The 16,632-nt window shown below is 42.0% G+C and overlaps 1 protein-coding gene across 2 annotated transcripts in view; it reads left to right on the top strand.

Moving 5' to 3' along the window:
- Ngly1 (N-glycanase 1) overlaps window positions 1-4,584 on the top strand; it is a 58,454-nt gene extending 53,870 nt beyond the window's left edge. For both annotated transcript variants that reach the window (XM_076544468.1, XM_006975105.4), the window contains 2 exons: window positions 3,432-3,609; window positions 3,912-4,584. In XM_076544468.1, the coding sequence (XP_076400583.1) occupies window positions 3,432-3,609; window positions 3,912-4,087 (354 nt within the window). In that variant the 3' untranslated portion in view covers window positions 4,088-4,584. The remainder of the gene's footprint in view (window positions 1-3,431; window positions 3,610-3,911) is intronic.
- Window positions 4,585-16,632: the final 12,048 nt, after the last annotated feature.

Raw genomic sequence — 16,632 nt, 5'->3', positions numbered from 1 at the left:
AATAAGAGTTTTTAATATAAATATGGTTTGTTTCCATATTACATTACTTTAGCATAAGTACCCTTTTATTTGCTCACAGCATGTTTGTTTTCTTAGGCATTGATGAATTAAAAATATAAACCCTAATAAATCTTAAGTTTCTATGGTCTTAAAAGCTACTACCTTTAAGACTAAAAAATAAATAAATTTGTAACCAAGTAGTTCTTTCAGGCATGTTCAGCATCTTTTATAATCCTTAAGTTATGATCAAAGCTACAGTTGTGACCCAGACCCACTCAATACAATCAAGGTAATTCTGAGAGTAAGCTAGTAATTTGAAATTAACTTGACTTTAAATGACTATACTCTGTGCCCATCCATTAGGGGAAACATGGACTTAGAAATGTTTACTGAGGTATAAATGTTTATTTTTGTCTTCACTGCTTTCTCCTAGACTTAGCTCTTTCTAACCGCCTTTCTTCTGGTAGCCGCTTTGTTTGGCTTATCTTTCCTAAATAACAACCTTTAGTGGCCACTCCCTTAAAGGGGTATTCAGGCTGTGACTAATCCTAAAGTAGATACCCAGTAATTTAAAATGGTTGAGACCAGTGACTCCCAGGGATCATGGTACCATCACAGAGTCCCAGGTTCTTACAAACAGCTACAAGAGGAACATACAGTATGGGAATGGTGAACACTAGAGGCTGTTAGAGCGAGGTTGTCCTGAACTTAAGTGGACTTGATAGTGCCACACCTCTGAGCTTATGAAAAGCAAACAGTGGTTGACTATCCATATCTGGGGGTGGGGTTGAGGCAGGGTCTTGCTGTCAGCTGTGGCTGGCCTGAAACTTGCTGTGGCATTAGCCTGGCCTCAAATGCAGAGATCTGCCTCTTGCTTTATACATACATACATATGTATGTACATACACACACATATACATACATACACACACATATATATACATACATATACACACGTATGTGTATATGTATATATGTGTATATATATATAAAGTGCAGGTGCCTGTGGCAGTTAGACCAGAAGAAGAAGCCAGATCTTTTGCAGATAGAGACACAGGAAGTTGTGAGCCACCTAATGTCAGTTCTAGGATTGGAATTCAGGTCCTCTGTAAGAGCTAAGACATTCTCTTAACAGCTGAGCCATCTCTCTAGCCCCCAAGACTATTTTTGTAGAGCAAGATTGTTCAGTAGATATATTATCTCTAATTTACTAATTCTGATAACATTTAAAATTAATGAGGGTTGCCTTCACTAGGGTTTCTATTGCTGTGATAAATCAATGCCAAAAGCAGCTTGGACTATACCTTTGTAGTCTGACTGAGGGAAGTCAGGCAGGAACTCAAGCAGGGAAGTAACTTGGAGGCAGAAACTTAAGCAAAGGCCATGGAGGGGTGCTGCTTACTAGTTTCTTCCTCATGGCTAGTTTAGTTTGCTATTTTATACAACAAAAGACCACCAGACATGGGCCCTCCCACATAGACTTGCCTTCATGCATATATATGTAACCAGTTTATTTTGTAACTTTAGCTAAAAGTGCCCCCCTTAAGCAAATTAATTTATCTAGCATTCATTTTTTTATGGAATGAACTTAAATCACTAAAAAAAAAAAATGTGAACTACTTGTCTGCTTTTCAGGTGAGATGTGTTTAAGGCCAGAGATTGCCTAATACTTGATTTTTCTGGTATTTGTTTTCTAAGACCTGACTAGTGCTATATTTATATATGCTGGTTTTAATCCCACCTTGTTTGTAACCGTTGGTAGCCTGGAGTATCTGGTACGAAGACTGATTCTAATTGAGCTTTGTATTCACCTTCTCCAGATCATTCCTCATCTATAATGGACCCCAAGTGCAGCTTCATTTTCCATAGTGTGTTTTCACGTTAGTGTTCTTGGACTTCCTACAAACATACAGGGCTTAGAAACACTGTCTCATCTTAGACTAGGCAGCAGTAGTTCCTGCTAAGTTACTTTTTCAGCCCCTTGCACATTAATGGGAACTGCAATTATATTGTTGAATATAAACTAAGAGCTATAGATCCACAGATTTTCTTTATATTCTACTTTCTTCTGCCATTTGGAGTATTCTGAAAGGGTAATTTTCCTCAATTAAGAGTCCTTCACAAGTATATCTAGGTTTGTGTCAAATTGACAAAAACCAACCCACACAAGTTTATTTAACCTGGAAAAAAAGAGTTAGTACAATGATAATAGTGGTTAATTTTACCTGATGATGGAGACTATAATACAAAATACAAAAAGATGCTGCTATAGTAGGTATTTGCCATATGGTCCTTTCAGCCATATGCCCCACAGTTGAAGAGAGTCAGTTATATGTTTCTAGATGAACCAGTCAAATTTGAATACCTTGCCCATTTGTGTGTATTATATAATTACATATTTTTAATGCTTGATAACTACTTCAAGTTTATTAGAACCTGCTCCCCCATGAATCCAGAGCCCCAGAGCACTTTTGATGTGGTTACATTAGACAGAAACCCAAGAGATGATAACACTGAAATAAGGAGAGGTTGGTGAGTTCAGGCATGATGAGATTTTGAAAGATTTGGAAGTTGACAGTTTAAATTTAAGGCAGGAGCCTGGTCCTTGAGATACATGCTAGACTAGGCAGAGGTCATGGAGGAAGTGGGACTTAGACACTTAATCTGATGGGAGTGGTTAGGACAGAGCCGTGCTAGTCAGGGCATCGAGATGCAAGTGTTATACTTCACGGCTAGTGCAGCGTGGTGAGGACGGGGTCTTTTCCAGAGCCCTTCTTTCTCTCGTACAGACACACAGAGGTATTGGGGGAGTACAGACAGAAGAGGAGATAACAGAGGGAGTGGGTCAGCCTGCAGAGGACTAGGTACAGATGTGAGTCCCATGGCACGTAGCGAGGGCTCCTGTGACAGGGATGTACTAGAATCAGCCCTAGACCTGGGCTCCTTACACTGTGACATTTAAAGTGGGAAGGAGCCCTGCATGTAAGAGCAGGGAGTACTCTGGAAAGGCAGCCTGTATGGCACTTCTGCATCGCTCGGTAGTGGCTGAGCAGATGTCATGTCCGTGGAGAGGCTGTGGCCTCACTATGGGAAAGTATGTATGAAAATCCTGACTGAGGAGATGAGCTAAGGGGCAGTCATTTATAAGGACAATTCATGCCCAGCATTGTTCCTCTCAGTGCTTGCTTTAAGTAATGAACTTCTAAATAGACTATAGTTTAGGGACACATGTACGCTAATAACTTTCTACATACCAAAAGATGCCATAGGTTATTGCTGATGGTGACAAAAAAAAGTGCTAACAGAATCTTTTTAGTCAGAAAAATTTCATCTTTAATTATTGTTTATTCAAAGTATCGTGCAGTGATGAGACTTCAGCTTTCTGCACTGATTTCTTCTGAAAATTCCTCCCACTTTCCCTGACTTTCTAGGTGTATTTGGCCCGAAAAGAAGGATCATCTTTTGCTTATATTTCCTGGAAGTTTGAGTGTGGGTCAGCTGGCCTGAAAGTAGATAACATTTCCATCAGAACGAGTAGCCAAAGCTTTGAGAGTGGATCCGTGCGGTGGAAACTACGGTCTGATAAAGCTCAAGTCAACCTGCTGGGAGGTGGGTGCCAGAGTGCAGGCTGTGAGCTGCATGCATTGAACTGAGCTGTACCAAAGCGTTACTCATATCGCTGTGGTAAAATATTTAATCTCATTTTGTATTAGGTTTGTGTATGTGGTGAAACACGTGCAGGGGAAAAATATCTCTGTTCCAAAGGATAAATTTCTTTTGTAAAGAAAAAGTATCTGCTTTTTAATGGTTGATTTTTAAACTGTCAGTCTTATAAAAAGTGCATTCCAACCCTCCTGATGCTTTTCAAATTACCAAAACTCAAGTATAAATTCTTTTTTTCCCTCCAACAGATAAAAATCTTCGCTCCTATAATGATTTTTCTGGTGCCACAGAAGTTACATTGGAAGCAGAATTAAGCAGAGGAGATGGAGACGTTGCTTGGCAACATACCCAGCTGTTTAGGCAAAGCTTAAGAGACCATGGAGAAAATGGCTTGGAGATAATTATAGAACTCAGTGACCTCTGAAAGCCTGAACTTCAGGGACAAGCTGGCCACAATCAGGAACCGGCCATGGCCTCTAGTGGTGGGCTAGCTCAGTGCGTGTCTAGTTGGCAGTCCACCCTGTCCAACAGGTTTCTTTTGCTGGCTATACATCATGTAATCTTCATTAAAGTATATCTTCATAGTGTGGACCATAAGAAATCTTCAATTAAAAACTCACTTCTGCCTGTGATTAAACTTTGGCATAAGATATGTGGCATAAAGTAACCATATGAAGTTCTAATCTAAATACTGTTAGTTAAGTGTAAAAGGAAATAATGGTATTCATGATTAAATGCTGCTCATAACTGATAAAAATCTGGGGCTACTAGTCACTTAACATTTTCTGATTAGATTTTCATAACATTCTTAATTTTGAATAAATATGAAAGTCAAGTATCTCTTAAGTTATATGCATGAAGGTTTTTATGATTGTAAATGTATGGACAGTTAAAAAATAAAGCAGATTATTTTGTCTTATACTTTTTCATTGCTTATCTTGACTAAAAACTGGCTTTTTTGGGTATGATGAACATTGAAAACTTCCTCAGTGTACACAATTTAACATAGCTAAAATTCAAAGATACATTGCAAATTCCATAATGTATGGAACTTGGTAGCTCTGAGTTATAAGCTACCTCGTTGAATACAATATTCTTGGCTTTGAAACTATATTGTATGAGAAAGTTAAACAGTGTGAATGAGATCTGAAGCCATTAGATGGAAAGCAGATGCCTTGGTACTATAGTTTAAGTTTCATGCATTGGTTTCTAGCTATGGGATTTGATGCTAAATCAATAAAAATATTAGAATCTTATAGAAAGTAGCAATTGTTATTAAATGTCATCTCTCCCATTTAAATCAGCATCTTTAGCTGTTTACCAACTCTTAAATAGTAGGCCAACTTTTGAGAAGTACTCCCTTGCTAAAAAGTTGTATTTCCCTTTTTTCCATAAATATATTTTAGCATGATCCTGTATAAAAAAGTGAACTGAATAAAGGAGGACCAAGAAAGAATACAAGGCTACATTTGGCTATATGAGAACTGTCTTAAAAAAATCTGCTTGCTAATTTTCTGAATAGCTTATGTATGTGAACTTGTTGATATTTCTTGAATATTAATTTTCTGGAACTCTCAGACTTTGATTATTCATAGTAGCCTAAATGGCTAAAGTACCTGCAGCTGGAGACACTGAAGAGCAGCTGTGGCCTCGTGTGTGCATGAGCTCAGTTGGGCTTCAGTGGTCAACTCTTGAGATGGGAAGCTCCAGGTCTGCAACTGTCTATTAGTAAGATGGTGCTAGACTTGTTGAAACACAAATGCTTCTACTTTATCTTCGCAGAAGCTACATTGTAGCTTTTACTAAGTCCTTCCGTAGAAAATGAGGAAAAAGGGCAGTTGGACATTTGGAGATTAAACCTAGGGCCTTGCATATGCTAGGGAGCTGCACCCGAGCTTCCACACTGGAATATCTCCCGTGAGGGTTTCAGTGCGGAGAGTCCAATAAATGCTAACATTTTATCTGAATGTTGAGGAATGGGGTAGAAATCTGAGAAAATTCTCATTAGTTCGTGAAGTAGTAAACTAGTAAGGGAGTTGGTGAGCCAGGCAAGTGGGCTGATGGTCCAGCCTCGCAGGTAGTGCAGGCTCTCACAGAGGGCGCACTTCATAGTCCAGCCTCGCAGGTAGTCCAGGCTCTCACAGAGGGCGCACTTCATAGTCCAGCCTCACTGATAGTCCAGGCTCTCACAGAGGGAGGGCGCACTTCAGAGAGTAGTTGAGCTCTCAGTCGCTAACCCTTTCCTGTAGAGCTGCAGAATGCATGGAGGGGACCAGGAATAACACCAGGCCAGACCCCTGATCCTGCTTCTGATAGCTTAGCCATTTGCCCCAGTGGCCATTGTTCATAATAAGCCTGTAAACCCCACACCACCCCCGCCACCAGTTCCACTGACAACTTTCTGCTGCAGTGTTGATTAGTGTTGGTGTTTTTTTTAAAAGATTGCATCCTCAAAGCAAGTAGCACATGCATCTGATGCTTTCATCAATTTCCAAGGAAATAAATGCTTCTGACTGAGAAACACCTGGGGAACACTCACCTTGCCATGGAATTTTGAGGTCCACAAGATGAGAGATAATTTAGCTAAGACTTTCATTTTGTCACTACAAAAAACTCAAGACCGAAAAAGTTCAATGACCCATCCAAAGAGTTCAGTAAGTGGCTATACAGAATCTTCCAGAAATGTAAGGCTATAGACTCAGGAGTTTGTGGGTACCTTTTTATGGATGTTTCTGGGATGCTTTAACAGCAGTGCACTGGGAAAGACATGGTTATTCTTAGAAGCAGTGACTTCTCTATAAGCTATTCTAAACTCTGAGGGTCTATAATAATAGAAGTGTGGTGCTGTGGTTTTACTTGTGTTCTGAGAAAATCTCACAAACTAAGAGATGCTTAAATACTTTTGAGAAAAATGAAGACTAAGCCAATACAAGTTCCAGCTGATTTATTACACATAGCCATTTCCTCTAGATTTGCCCAAACTGCAGTGTGTAGATATCAAGCTGAACGGCTAAGTGGAAGCCAACTGCAACAAGTGAGATCTTACCATCTTTCTTAGTTTGTTCTCTCCTCCCAAGCCTTTGTTGTTTTGAGACAGAGTCTCTGTAGCCCATGCTGGCCTCGAACCCATGCAGTCCTCCTGCTTCAGCCTCCCAAGTGCTAGGATTACAGGGACGACCACCATCCCTGGCCTCTTAGTTTTCTAAAGACTTGTTTAGGAATCTGCAATTTTTCACTAACAGGAAATTCATAAGTAGATCAGAAGGAGTTTCACAAAAGCTCAATAGCTACTGTGAGGCCTGGCAGAGCATGTCACAGAAATACACTTGCTCTCAGGCTAGCTTATCAGTTTTCAAATGCTTAAATTATTAAAGTTATTTTAGCTAAATTCAAACAAGACAGTCCTGGAAATTGAAAATGTTGTGTCCACGCCCAACTCTACACCATTTCCTGAAGAGATTGACAAGATTCCTGATGTGTTGATCCAAGATTTCTTGTGGGTCTTCACCTGTTTGCACACAGCCATTCTCATGTTTGGGTTTTTCCCTATCTAAAATGGATGTGCAGCCTCTTTCCTAACACTGTTATAGAAATCTGTCCATTTCCAGTTGGTCTCACTTTACAGCACAGCAGTTTGTAATTTATGCATGTCCCTTTATTTACAGAATGCTGTTTTTCCCTTTTTTTATTGCTAGCATTACTATGTAGAACATCCTACATATTTCACATAGAACATATGCAAAGATAAATGTGCATTCAAAATGTTGGTGGCTACACACTTAGCAATAATGTTAAAGGACAGCTCCGTCCTCCCTTTTTTGCAAAAAAACTAAATTGCAGTGGTGGCAGCCAGCCAGTGTAGCCCGCCTCCTCAATCCCATGCTCTTGTTCCCCTTCCACACAAAATTAGAGCTGGCTCCGATGTCCCATGAGCTGATGAAAGCAATCGTGGTCTTCTGAGGCTCGTCATTAAAGGACTTGGCTGTCTTGGATTGCTGACTCTGGAAAAGCCAGTCTCTGTGAAGCCTCACTCCAATAGCCAGGACCAACTAGACATTTCAGAGTGGCTCTGAGGCTGCAGTCTCCGGAGAGCATGCCCAGCTCAGAGCTGTCACACCCAGGACCAGGCTCACTACATTCCTGGCACGTGCCATAGCCTCAAGAACCAGTGACTTTAAGGCACATGGAGTGCTGCTTTTATGCAGCAATAAATAATGAAAATAGCAGTGCTGTTTTTACAATTCTGGAGGATAGAAAATAGCTAGTTTTAATTTACAGTTCCACATTTACTTGTGAAGTTGGTTTTTCAGTTGCCACTTTCCTTAGCTATTTTTGTTTTCTGCTTAACTTCCTGTTTACTTACGTTTTTTAGTAAGAGTGAATGATAATATTAAGAGTACATTGCAGCCCTGTGGCGATGGCACACACCTTTAATCCCGGTACTTGAGGCAGAAGCAGGCAGATCTCTGTGAATTGGAGGCCAGCCTGATCTACAGAGTGAGTTCCAGGACAGGCTCCAAAGCTACACAGATAAACCTTGTCTCAGGGAAAAACAACAACAACAACAAAACAACAATAACCAAAAGAGGACGTTGGTGTTTTTAATAACATGTGGACTCTTAGGTGTACACACCCACATCTTCACCTCTTCTGTTGCATGAGTTCGTTGTTCGGGTGGTTTGTGTTTCACATCTGGCTCCTCGCGGTTGCTTTCCTGCTTGACCTCTTGTCAACCTGGTGATGGCAACGCCTGCTCTGCCCTGAAAAATACTGGAACTTTCTAGAGCTCTCTCTTGCAGAGCTACCTCTGTTTCTGCATCCTGGTGCCTTGCTCTGCTTCAGTGGTTTTTCTTTAAATGTTTGCTGTATTTATGGTTAGGGAGCAAGTGATCATATCAGTGGCCAGCCTGGGCTTCTCAACTCGCTCTGCAGATTTCTTTAGCACTCCTTCCCCAGGCGATGGTGGGCTGTGGAACAGTGTAAGTGGGGGCTGGGCATTCAGTTTGAGCTTTGCCATGGACTGCACCAGCATTGAGTGAGCAGAGACCACTAACCTCCATGAAAGCTCATTCATCTCAAGGATTTTCTTTCTTCCCCAGAGTAGTTTTTTTTTCCTTACATAAAACATTTATGTAATTCCAGAAATTTCCAGGTGAATGCCCAGAAGCTTGCCTTCTCACCATGGTTGGCTCTGTGTATTCCTTTGAATTTCTCCCTTTTTTTCTCTCTCTCCTTTGAAAATGTAAGCAAAAACCACCTCTCCTTGATTCACTGTAACTACTCTAAAATACTGTAAGGGCCTCACTTTGCCTTTCTATTTTGCTTTCTTGGGGTTTGAGACAGGGTCATAATGGTAGCCCAGGATAGCTTTGAACTGCTGCCCCTCCAGCCTAAGCTCCCAAAGTTCCAGGATTTTACTTTATGTAGATCTGTGCCACAACTCCTAGCCTCTTATTTTCCCCCAACTTACTATTGAAGAGCTTCTTCCTGTTTTCTAGAGCGGTGTAGAACAGGTCACAGTGGTGGTTTATCTCCAGCCTTTTTCAGCAGAGACCTTAAAAATGAAGAGACTTAACATGAAATCTGGGTTTGGGATGCATATTGAGAAATGAGGTGCGGTGCCCACTGTGTCTACACAGCTACAGCTGGCAAAGCTTCTCTAGGACGAGACCTCCAGACCCCAATCCCATCCCCATAAACCCCCAGCTGCAGTGAAGTCTCCTGCCAATAACTCCTTACTAATATGTTTTTAACTATTCTGATTCTGCACAGATCAAGTGGAAAAATTGAAGTGAAACCAATACTTTATCATATTTTATCTGATCATTAATTCATTGATTTTTGTGTATAAAAGTTACCTTATAAAAGTTACCTGCCTAGGAGTGCTCTGCCCTACAGGAATGTTCATTCTATATGAATGTGGTTATATTTCAGCCATTTAATATAAGTACTTTGTATTACAAATTGCTTAAAGCAAGACAGTTTGACCTGCTGAGCAGCTTGTGAAGAGGCAGCAAGCCTTGACATTGCATGTGCTTAGGATCCATGACCACATTGCTTAAGTTTCTCGTAACCATTATTCTTATCAGTCCCAGAATGTAGACTGTGTTAATTTTGGTCTTTATAACACACACCTTTTCTCAGCTTCTTTCAGTTGCCTATGAAACAAATGTACTCAGTTTTCCTTACTGTCTTCAGATTCGTACTGAGTGGCTCTCAGCATGTTTTGTAAAGAATATTCCCAATGCATTTTGGGAAACCTTCTCTGCAGAGCTGGCCAGCCAAATCATTAGAAGCTGGCCATGTGGCACCTATTTGTAATTTCAGTACCCAGCAACTCAGGTGGTTGAAATAGGAGGATGGAGAGGTCCAGGCCAGTCTAGCTACATAGAAAGACCCTATCTTAAAAAGTCACTAATATCCTTAGATGTTTCTCCCAGACACCCCTGCCATTATTTAATATCCTACTATTAAAAACTAATACAAGGGCTGGACAGATGGCTTAGTGGTTAAGAGCACTGGCTGTTAACACTTCCAGAGGTCCTGAGTTCAATTCCCAGCACCCACATGGGTGGCTCACAACCATCTGTAATGAGATTTTGTGCCCTCTTCTGGCATGAAGGCATACATGCAGGCAGAACACTGTATACATGATAAATAAGTAAATCTTTAAAAAATAATAATAATAATACAAGAAAACCACAGTACTGAAGCCTCCTTGGACCCTCCTGTTCCCATCTTCCCTTCTCCAGAGGCACTTCTCAGTGTCTCCTTGGCACCCAGTTAGTTTGGTTCTCCAAAAGCACCTACTGCCATCAGAAATTTAGTTTGTTTATTCTGCACTCTTGCTGTGCACAGTAACTAACACACTACAGATGTGAATAGTTACAAGTCTGTATGAATCGTATGAAGCATCACACATGATGTCCTGCAAGCTGCTGTCCTAGTCATTTGACAGTCCTTGACACAAAGTTTGTCCATTATCTTCACTGTGGCATAGAGCCTATCATTTAAGGGTACCCACCTTGTTTCTTTCTTGCCAACCTGATGTGTTCGTCAGAAAACACCACACACTGGAAGCCACCCTCTCTATAAGGTGTGTTCAGGAAGATGACCGTCATCTACTACTTTCTAACTGCTGAAGTCATCCCTGCCCAGAAAGGGACTTCGTGGGAAGAAAGCAAAGCAGCCGGGCAGCCATGAAGAACAGTGTGCTGAAGGCTGCTCTTAAACATGAGCATGACTGCAGAGATCTTACCATTGGGGAAATAGTTAGGCTTCATGGAAGTAATGTTTGGAAACAAAAGGCATTTTTCCCATACTGAATTTTTGGATGGAGAGACACTGTCATCTGAAATGTCATAGTGTCCCTTGCAGATGTAAAAGACTTAAAAAGCAAAGCAGGTCTTTGATTTTCCCTTACACAGCCAGCAAAGACTTTACACGTCTTGTAAACTCAAATTGAAAACAGTTTATATGCTGAAGCGGATTGGTGGTGAGCTTTGGAACATGAATTGTAAGGTAGTTGGATTCCAGAGCTTTATGGCTGAGGGAATGAAGCCGCACTTTCACTTGGACTCAGACCATCTCGTGGCACCAGAAGCATCAGACTAACAGGAGCCCTGGCTCCTGGCTTCTGTTCCTGGGGAAGGCCCAGCATCACCTTAATAAAATGTTGTTTTCTGAAAATAGCAAGGAGCAGAGGAGCTGCCCAAAGACACAGTGAGAGCCTAAAGTCTGCCCTCCTTTGGTGGGTGTGGGGTGTGTTTAGCTGTGTAGCCTGTGTCTGGCCTGGCACTCACAATTCTCCTGCCTCAGCCTCCCAACCATTGGGGTTAAAGATGTATGCCACCTAAATTCCAGGCAAGTTTGAAGAGCTGAGCCCCTGGCTAGATCAGCAGCACCCTTTACCCACTTTCCATGTGCCGTAGACCTTGTGGTGCTGGGCGTTCATGGGTCATACAAAGGAAACATGGTTCTTACAACTAGAAACGTTTGATCTCTCAAACCCTTCATATGATAAATCATGGGTTTTTAAAAGTTTGTTATTTATGGAAACTTCATTTTGCTTAGTGAGTGTAAGTTAATTATTTTTCTCAGATTGAATGCAGAGTCGTGTTTAAGCCTTGTTTTCTGATAAAAAGTATTTTTATTTCACTCATTGCAGAATGAGTTGCATAAAGATTAAATTATACTTCTATTTATGAAAATTCTTTCTGTAAACTGTTGGTGAATGTTTTACAATAGGAATGCACAAATAGAATCAGGAAGGAAAATTACAAAATGTATGTTTGATATTTTTGCTACTCATGGTTTTTTGTTTGTTTGTTTGTTTGTTTGTTTTTTTCTGAAGCTTAGAGCCTGGGATCTTTAGACATATCAGATCATAGGATGAGGACTGTTCTCACCATAGAATGAGAATTGCATCTCACCAGAAGGAGACATTGAAAAAGTAGACCTCTGGGCCACACAGGAGATTTTATGTCAAAATTCTTAGGCTCATGCTAGTTAATTGAGTTTATTGGTAAGTCTCTGATTCTTTTGTGTGTATGAGGCAGGCACAGGGTGCCACAACACACAACATGGAGATGAGAGAAAACCTCAGCTACTAATGCTCACTGTCCACTTTTCTCTGTTGTGCGGCACTGCACACACCAGGCCTGCGACCTGCGACCTTCCAGGAAATCTGTCTCCTCCTCCGTCTAGCCACAGAAATATTGGTTTTGCAAATGTGGTTTTGCATGCACCTTTATGTGTGTTCTGGATATTCAAGCTCTGGTTCTCACACTTGCGTAGCGTCTTTCAGCCTCTTATGACTTTTCCTTTTTCTTTCTTTCTTTTTTTTTTTTTTCAGTAGTTTCTCATTCTGTAGCCTAGGCTACCCTGGAACTCAGGACATGCCAATCCTCCTGCCTTAGACTCTGAGTGCTGGGACTACAGATGTGAGCTACTATGCCTGGCTCGAGTGCTCTCCTTTTTTCCAGAAGTCATGCCACAAACAAACTAGCATCTCTAGACAAATAGCTAATATTTGGGAGACTACAATGGTTACAGTGATTAAATTTCTTATTTCTGTTTCTCTCAGTATTTTACCAATGTGTTTTGTCTTTGTAATTTCCCATGGTATTCTGGCTGCCTCTGCTTGCTTGTTGGTTCTAATGCAAAGGGGTTGACTTCAGCTTTCTCTAGTTTCTTCTCTCAGACCAAGCTTACAAAGAGAGACTATGGGGAGGCAAGGGCTGCTCTTGAGTAACGGCAGCTTCTCCTTTGTTTGACGCACACATTCACTCTGAAGCTACTGTGCAGAAGCACAGGCGGGTAACTCCCTCACTTCAAGCATCATATCTGGTCAAGACAAGATCCCATGTAGCCTAGGAACCTCAGTAATGTGATTAGTTTACTGTTTGGTTTGTGCCAGATTTTCTAAGAACACTAAATGGCAAGAAAAGAAAATTCTCTTTAAGAAATTGAGAGTTCCTAGAACAGTCCTGAGACCATGTTGCGGACAGTCCTGTTGCCTACTTTAGTGACATCTGGTGATGTCACCATTATGCTGTACTGTCACCAGCGTGCTATGAGCCTTCCTCTGCCCTGTCGGGCCGGGACACCTCCCATATGCTGTGTGCTGAACCCTCCAGTGAGAGAGCCGCTCGCTCTCAGTGCAGCACTAGAGGTAGTTAGGGTGGGAATGTGTAAGCAGACGCTTCGGGCTTCTCCACTGAGTTTTACAATCTCAAGTGAAAGCAGCTAGGGCTTTGATACACAGGCAGTGAGTGCAGGGATGCTCTTTCCATTTGAATCTCAAATATGTGATCTCATCTAAATATCAGACAAACAGCATCCGGCTCTTCTATCACCACGTGCTTACTCCATGGAACATACGATGAATGAGACACCTGGAGACTTGGAAAGGCCTTCCATCATCCAGGACAGATCTGCTTGGCATTGCAGAATGGCTGTAATTTCACAGTGTGACTGTAAATCTCATGGCTGAGTGCCCTGGTGCCCAGTGCTGCCGTCTGGTGTACGAAAATGTAGTTAGAGAGACTTCAGTCCCCAGAGCTCAGAGAGCCACCAGATATTGTGGCAGACGGTGAATAACTCAGCACTGTGCGAGACTCGTTTGGGCCCCTATCTCCCGTCGCTTGCCAATGTAGGCTGTGTTTACATGTAGCAACTATACAGATGTAGACAACTGTAGAGGAAAGTAAAGTATTAAAGACATGCCCCAACCTCAGCTTTCCGTAATAGATGTTATACCTTGCTAGTCACAATTAGCAGGAGGTAAGTGTGTTAATTAAAAGATTGCCAGTTTCTAGCAAGCCTTATCTAATGAAATCTTAGTAGGCACTGTGAGGGGGGAATATCACATAAGCAGATGAGCGATCATCAGGAAGGCATCCCACACCCACTCCAAGGCTAACCTGCGATGAGTCCCCTTTCTGTTTTCCTTCCCTTCACTCACACTTTGGCCCTGAAAATGTCTCAATTCCCTTCTTAAATATCACTGTCTTCCACCCTTTCCTTTCCAATGCCACAACACATAAAGAAGCCCTCACACTCGTCTCTATTGGCTTCTGTAGCTGCTGTCTCTCTTTCCAAAACATTCTAGATAGCACTGCAAAGCACTTGATCTTTTAAAAAGTCTACTGAATCATATCAGTCCTCAACTCAAGAACATCTGTGGCTCTTCAAGACTGAAGACCTCATTCCATTCCTGACACATAGTTTTCTCCCAACGGTGAATGCTGGAAAGACCAGCTTAGACAGCTTTCCAAACAGGACACTCAGGATTCCTTTTAGATTGTGCCTGTGATGCCTACGGGTGACCTTTCAGTTATGGGATCTTACAATCATCGAAAGTACCATGGGCTTTATTGGGTGAGGATTGACAGTGAAGTAACTAAAGGGATTAACACTGTAACAACACTTCTTCCTAGTGAAGAATTTGGAGTCACAACTTGGACCTCATTGAAGCCTTGATCACTGCACAAGTGTCATTCAAGTGGAAGTGTTCGTTTTAACGATCCTTACTTGAAAGTCGGCATGGCCTACTTCCCTATGCAAACTCAACCCATTGTGTTGTTTTATTGTATTGCTTTATTTGTTTGGGTTCATCCAGTGTGCCTGTCCTCTGGTGCACATATAAAGGACTGTAACGTTGGGGTTGGGGCCACTGGACTGATGTTTGCAAATCAATTGAATACATGATTGTGTGGACTTTAACCGTGTATACTGGTGGAACCGAATCCCTGACAACAGTACCTTAAGGATGGAAGGGTTTCTTTGGGCTCACCATCTGGGAACCTAGTTTATCAAGGCAAGAAGACCTGGGGGCAGGAGCAGGACGTGGCTGGTTACACTGTGTGCAGTTAGGAAAAAGAAATGACTGCCCATGCTCAGCTGGCCTTTTGATTTTTTCCCTTTTTCCTCATTGTGGGCATTGCCTATAAAATAGTACCTCCCACATTCAGGTACCCTTACAGACATGCACAGGGGCTAAAGGACAACAATTAGCCATTGTATAGTGGCTTGAATGAGAATGGCCTCCAGAGGCTCCAATGTTTGAATACTTGGTCCTCAGTTGGTGGGACTGCTTGGGAAGGACTAGGGGGTGTGGCTTTGTGGAAGGAGGCGTGTCAATGGAGGTGGGCTTTGAGTTTTCCAAAGCCCACACCATGCCCATTTGGCCCGCCCTCTCTGCTCATTTTGTGGGTAGAGAGATGAGTTCTCGGTTACTGGTTCAGGGCCATCCCTGTCTTCTGGCCACCATGTTCCCATCACAATGGCCACGTCCTCTGATCCTCTGAAACCTGTCTTCTCTAAGTTGCCTTAGTCACAGTATCTTATCACGCTAATAGAAAAGTAACTAAGACACATCACAACCACTTTTGAGTTAGGAGAAATCTAGGTCCAGTGCTGAAGTTTGCACTGGGATTGGAGGTTCTTTTCTACTGGCCCTTTAGTGTTTTTCAAAGTTGAGACAATTTAACCTTTAAGCAGAGCATCAAAGAATTTTAAAGTATTTATTTAACCCAGATAAAAATGGTACATATAACGAAAGCTTGCAAGTTGGGTAAAATCTGTGAATTGGTTGAGATAGCCCCTGTGGGGATCCTCTCTATGGCATCCGCTCTGAAACCCTGGCTGATTACCCGACTCTGCCATTTAGCAAAGCTCTACATGTTAGCTGACCATGCAGCTCTGTTTTTATGTCTTCCTGGATGACACTGACCAGTCCCTGAGAACAAGGGAAATGACGTTGGTTCGGTAATTCTAGCTGATATTGGCTGACTCCAAGTGGTTCATTCCTGAACAACTGGCTGGGTCTGCATATTTCTTTGATCCCTAGTTTAGAACTCCTTCAGCTTTTCTGATTTCACACACTGTTTTCTAATTGTAGGGTTAGTGTCATGTTGCCCATATGCCAAGTCCTGAGGAAGATGTGTAAAGTCAGCTTCGGCTGCAAAGTTATTTCAAACACACTTGATTCTTTGAGCTCTCGTTGACTATTTTGGCCTGCAAGGTAAGTGTAAGATTTCTCTCACTGTGCTAGAGTGGCGCCACTGCTACAGAAGCTCCCATTGTGCTGTTGGAGACTAATTATATGTGTAGGTGGTTGCAAGCCAAAGTCGACTTGTTTCTCAAGAGTTTTGCCTCCAGCCAGTGTGGTGATACTAGACAGTTCTCATTCTTAGGTACAAGACAACACCTGTGGAGGAATCAGCCAAGGCCCCACAGTAGCCACAGAACAGGTTTTCCATGCCCAAGTGCAATCGGCAGATTGTATGAGGCAATAGCTGATGCAGGGACTTTTGATGCCTGACAATGGGAATTATCTTTAAAAGACATTTTAAATGCAGCCCAGTTTGGTCTCGAACTCACTGGGTAGCCCAGATTGGCCTCAAAGTGAATCCTCCTGCCTCAGCCCTGCAAGTGCAGGGGTTAGAGGTATGTGCCATTATGTTT

This window comes from Peromyscus maniculatus, chromosome 9 (genome assembly GCF_049852395.1).
Source record: "Peromyscus maniculatus bairdii isolate BWxNUB_F1_BW_parent chromosome 9, HU_Pman_BW_mat_3.1, whole genome shotgun sequence".
Classification (NCBI taxonomy): Eukaryota; Metazoa; Chordata; class Mammalia; order Rodentia; family Cricetidae; genus Peromyscus; species Peromyscus maniculatus.
Note: the sequence above shows the minus strand (reverse complement) of the source record. Positions and strands in the feature narration are given on the sequence as shown.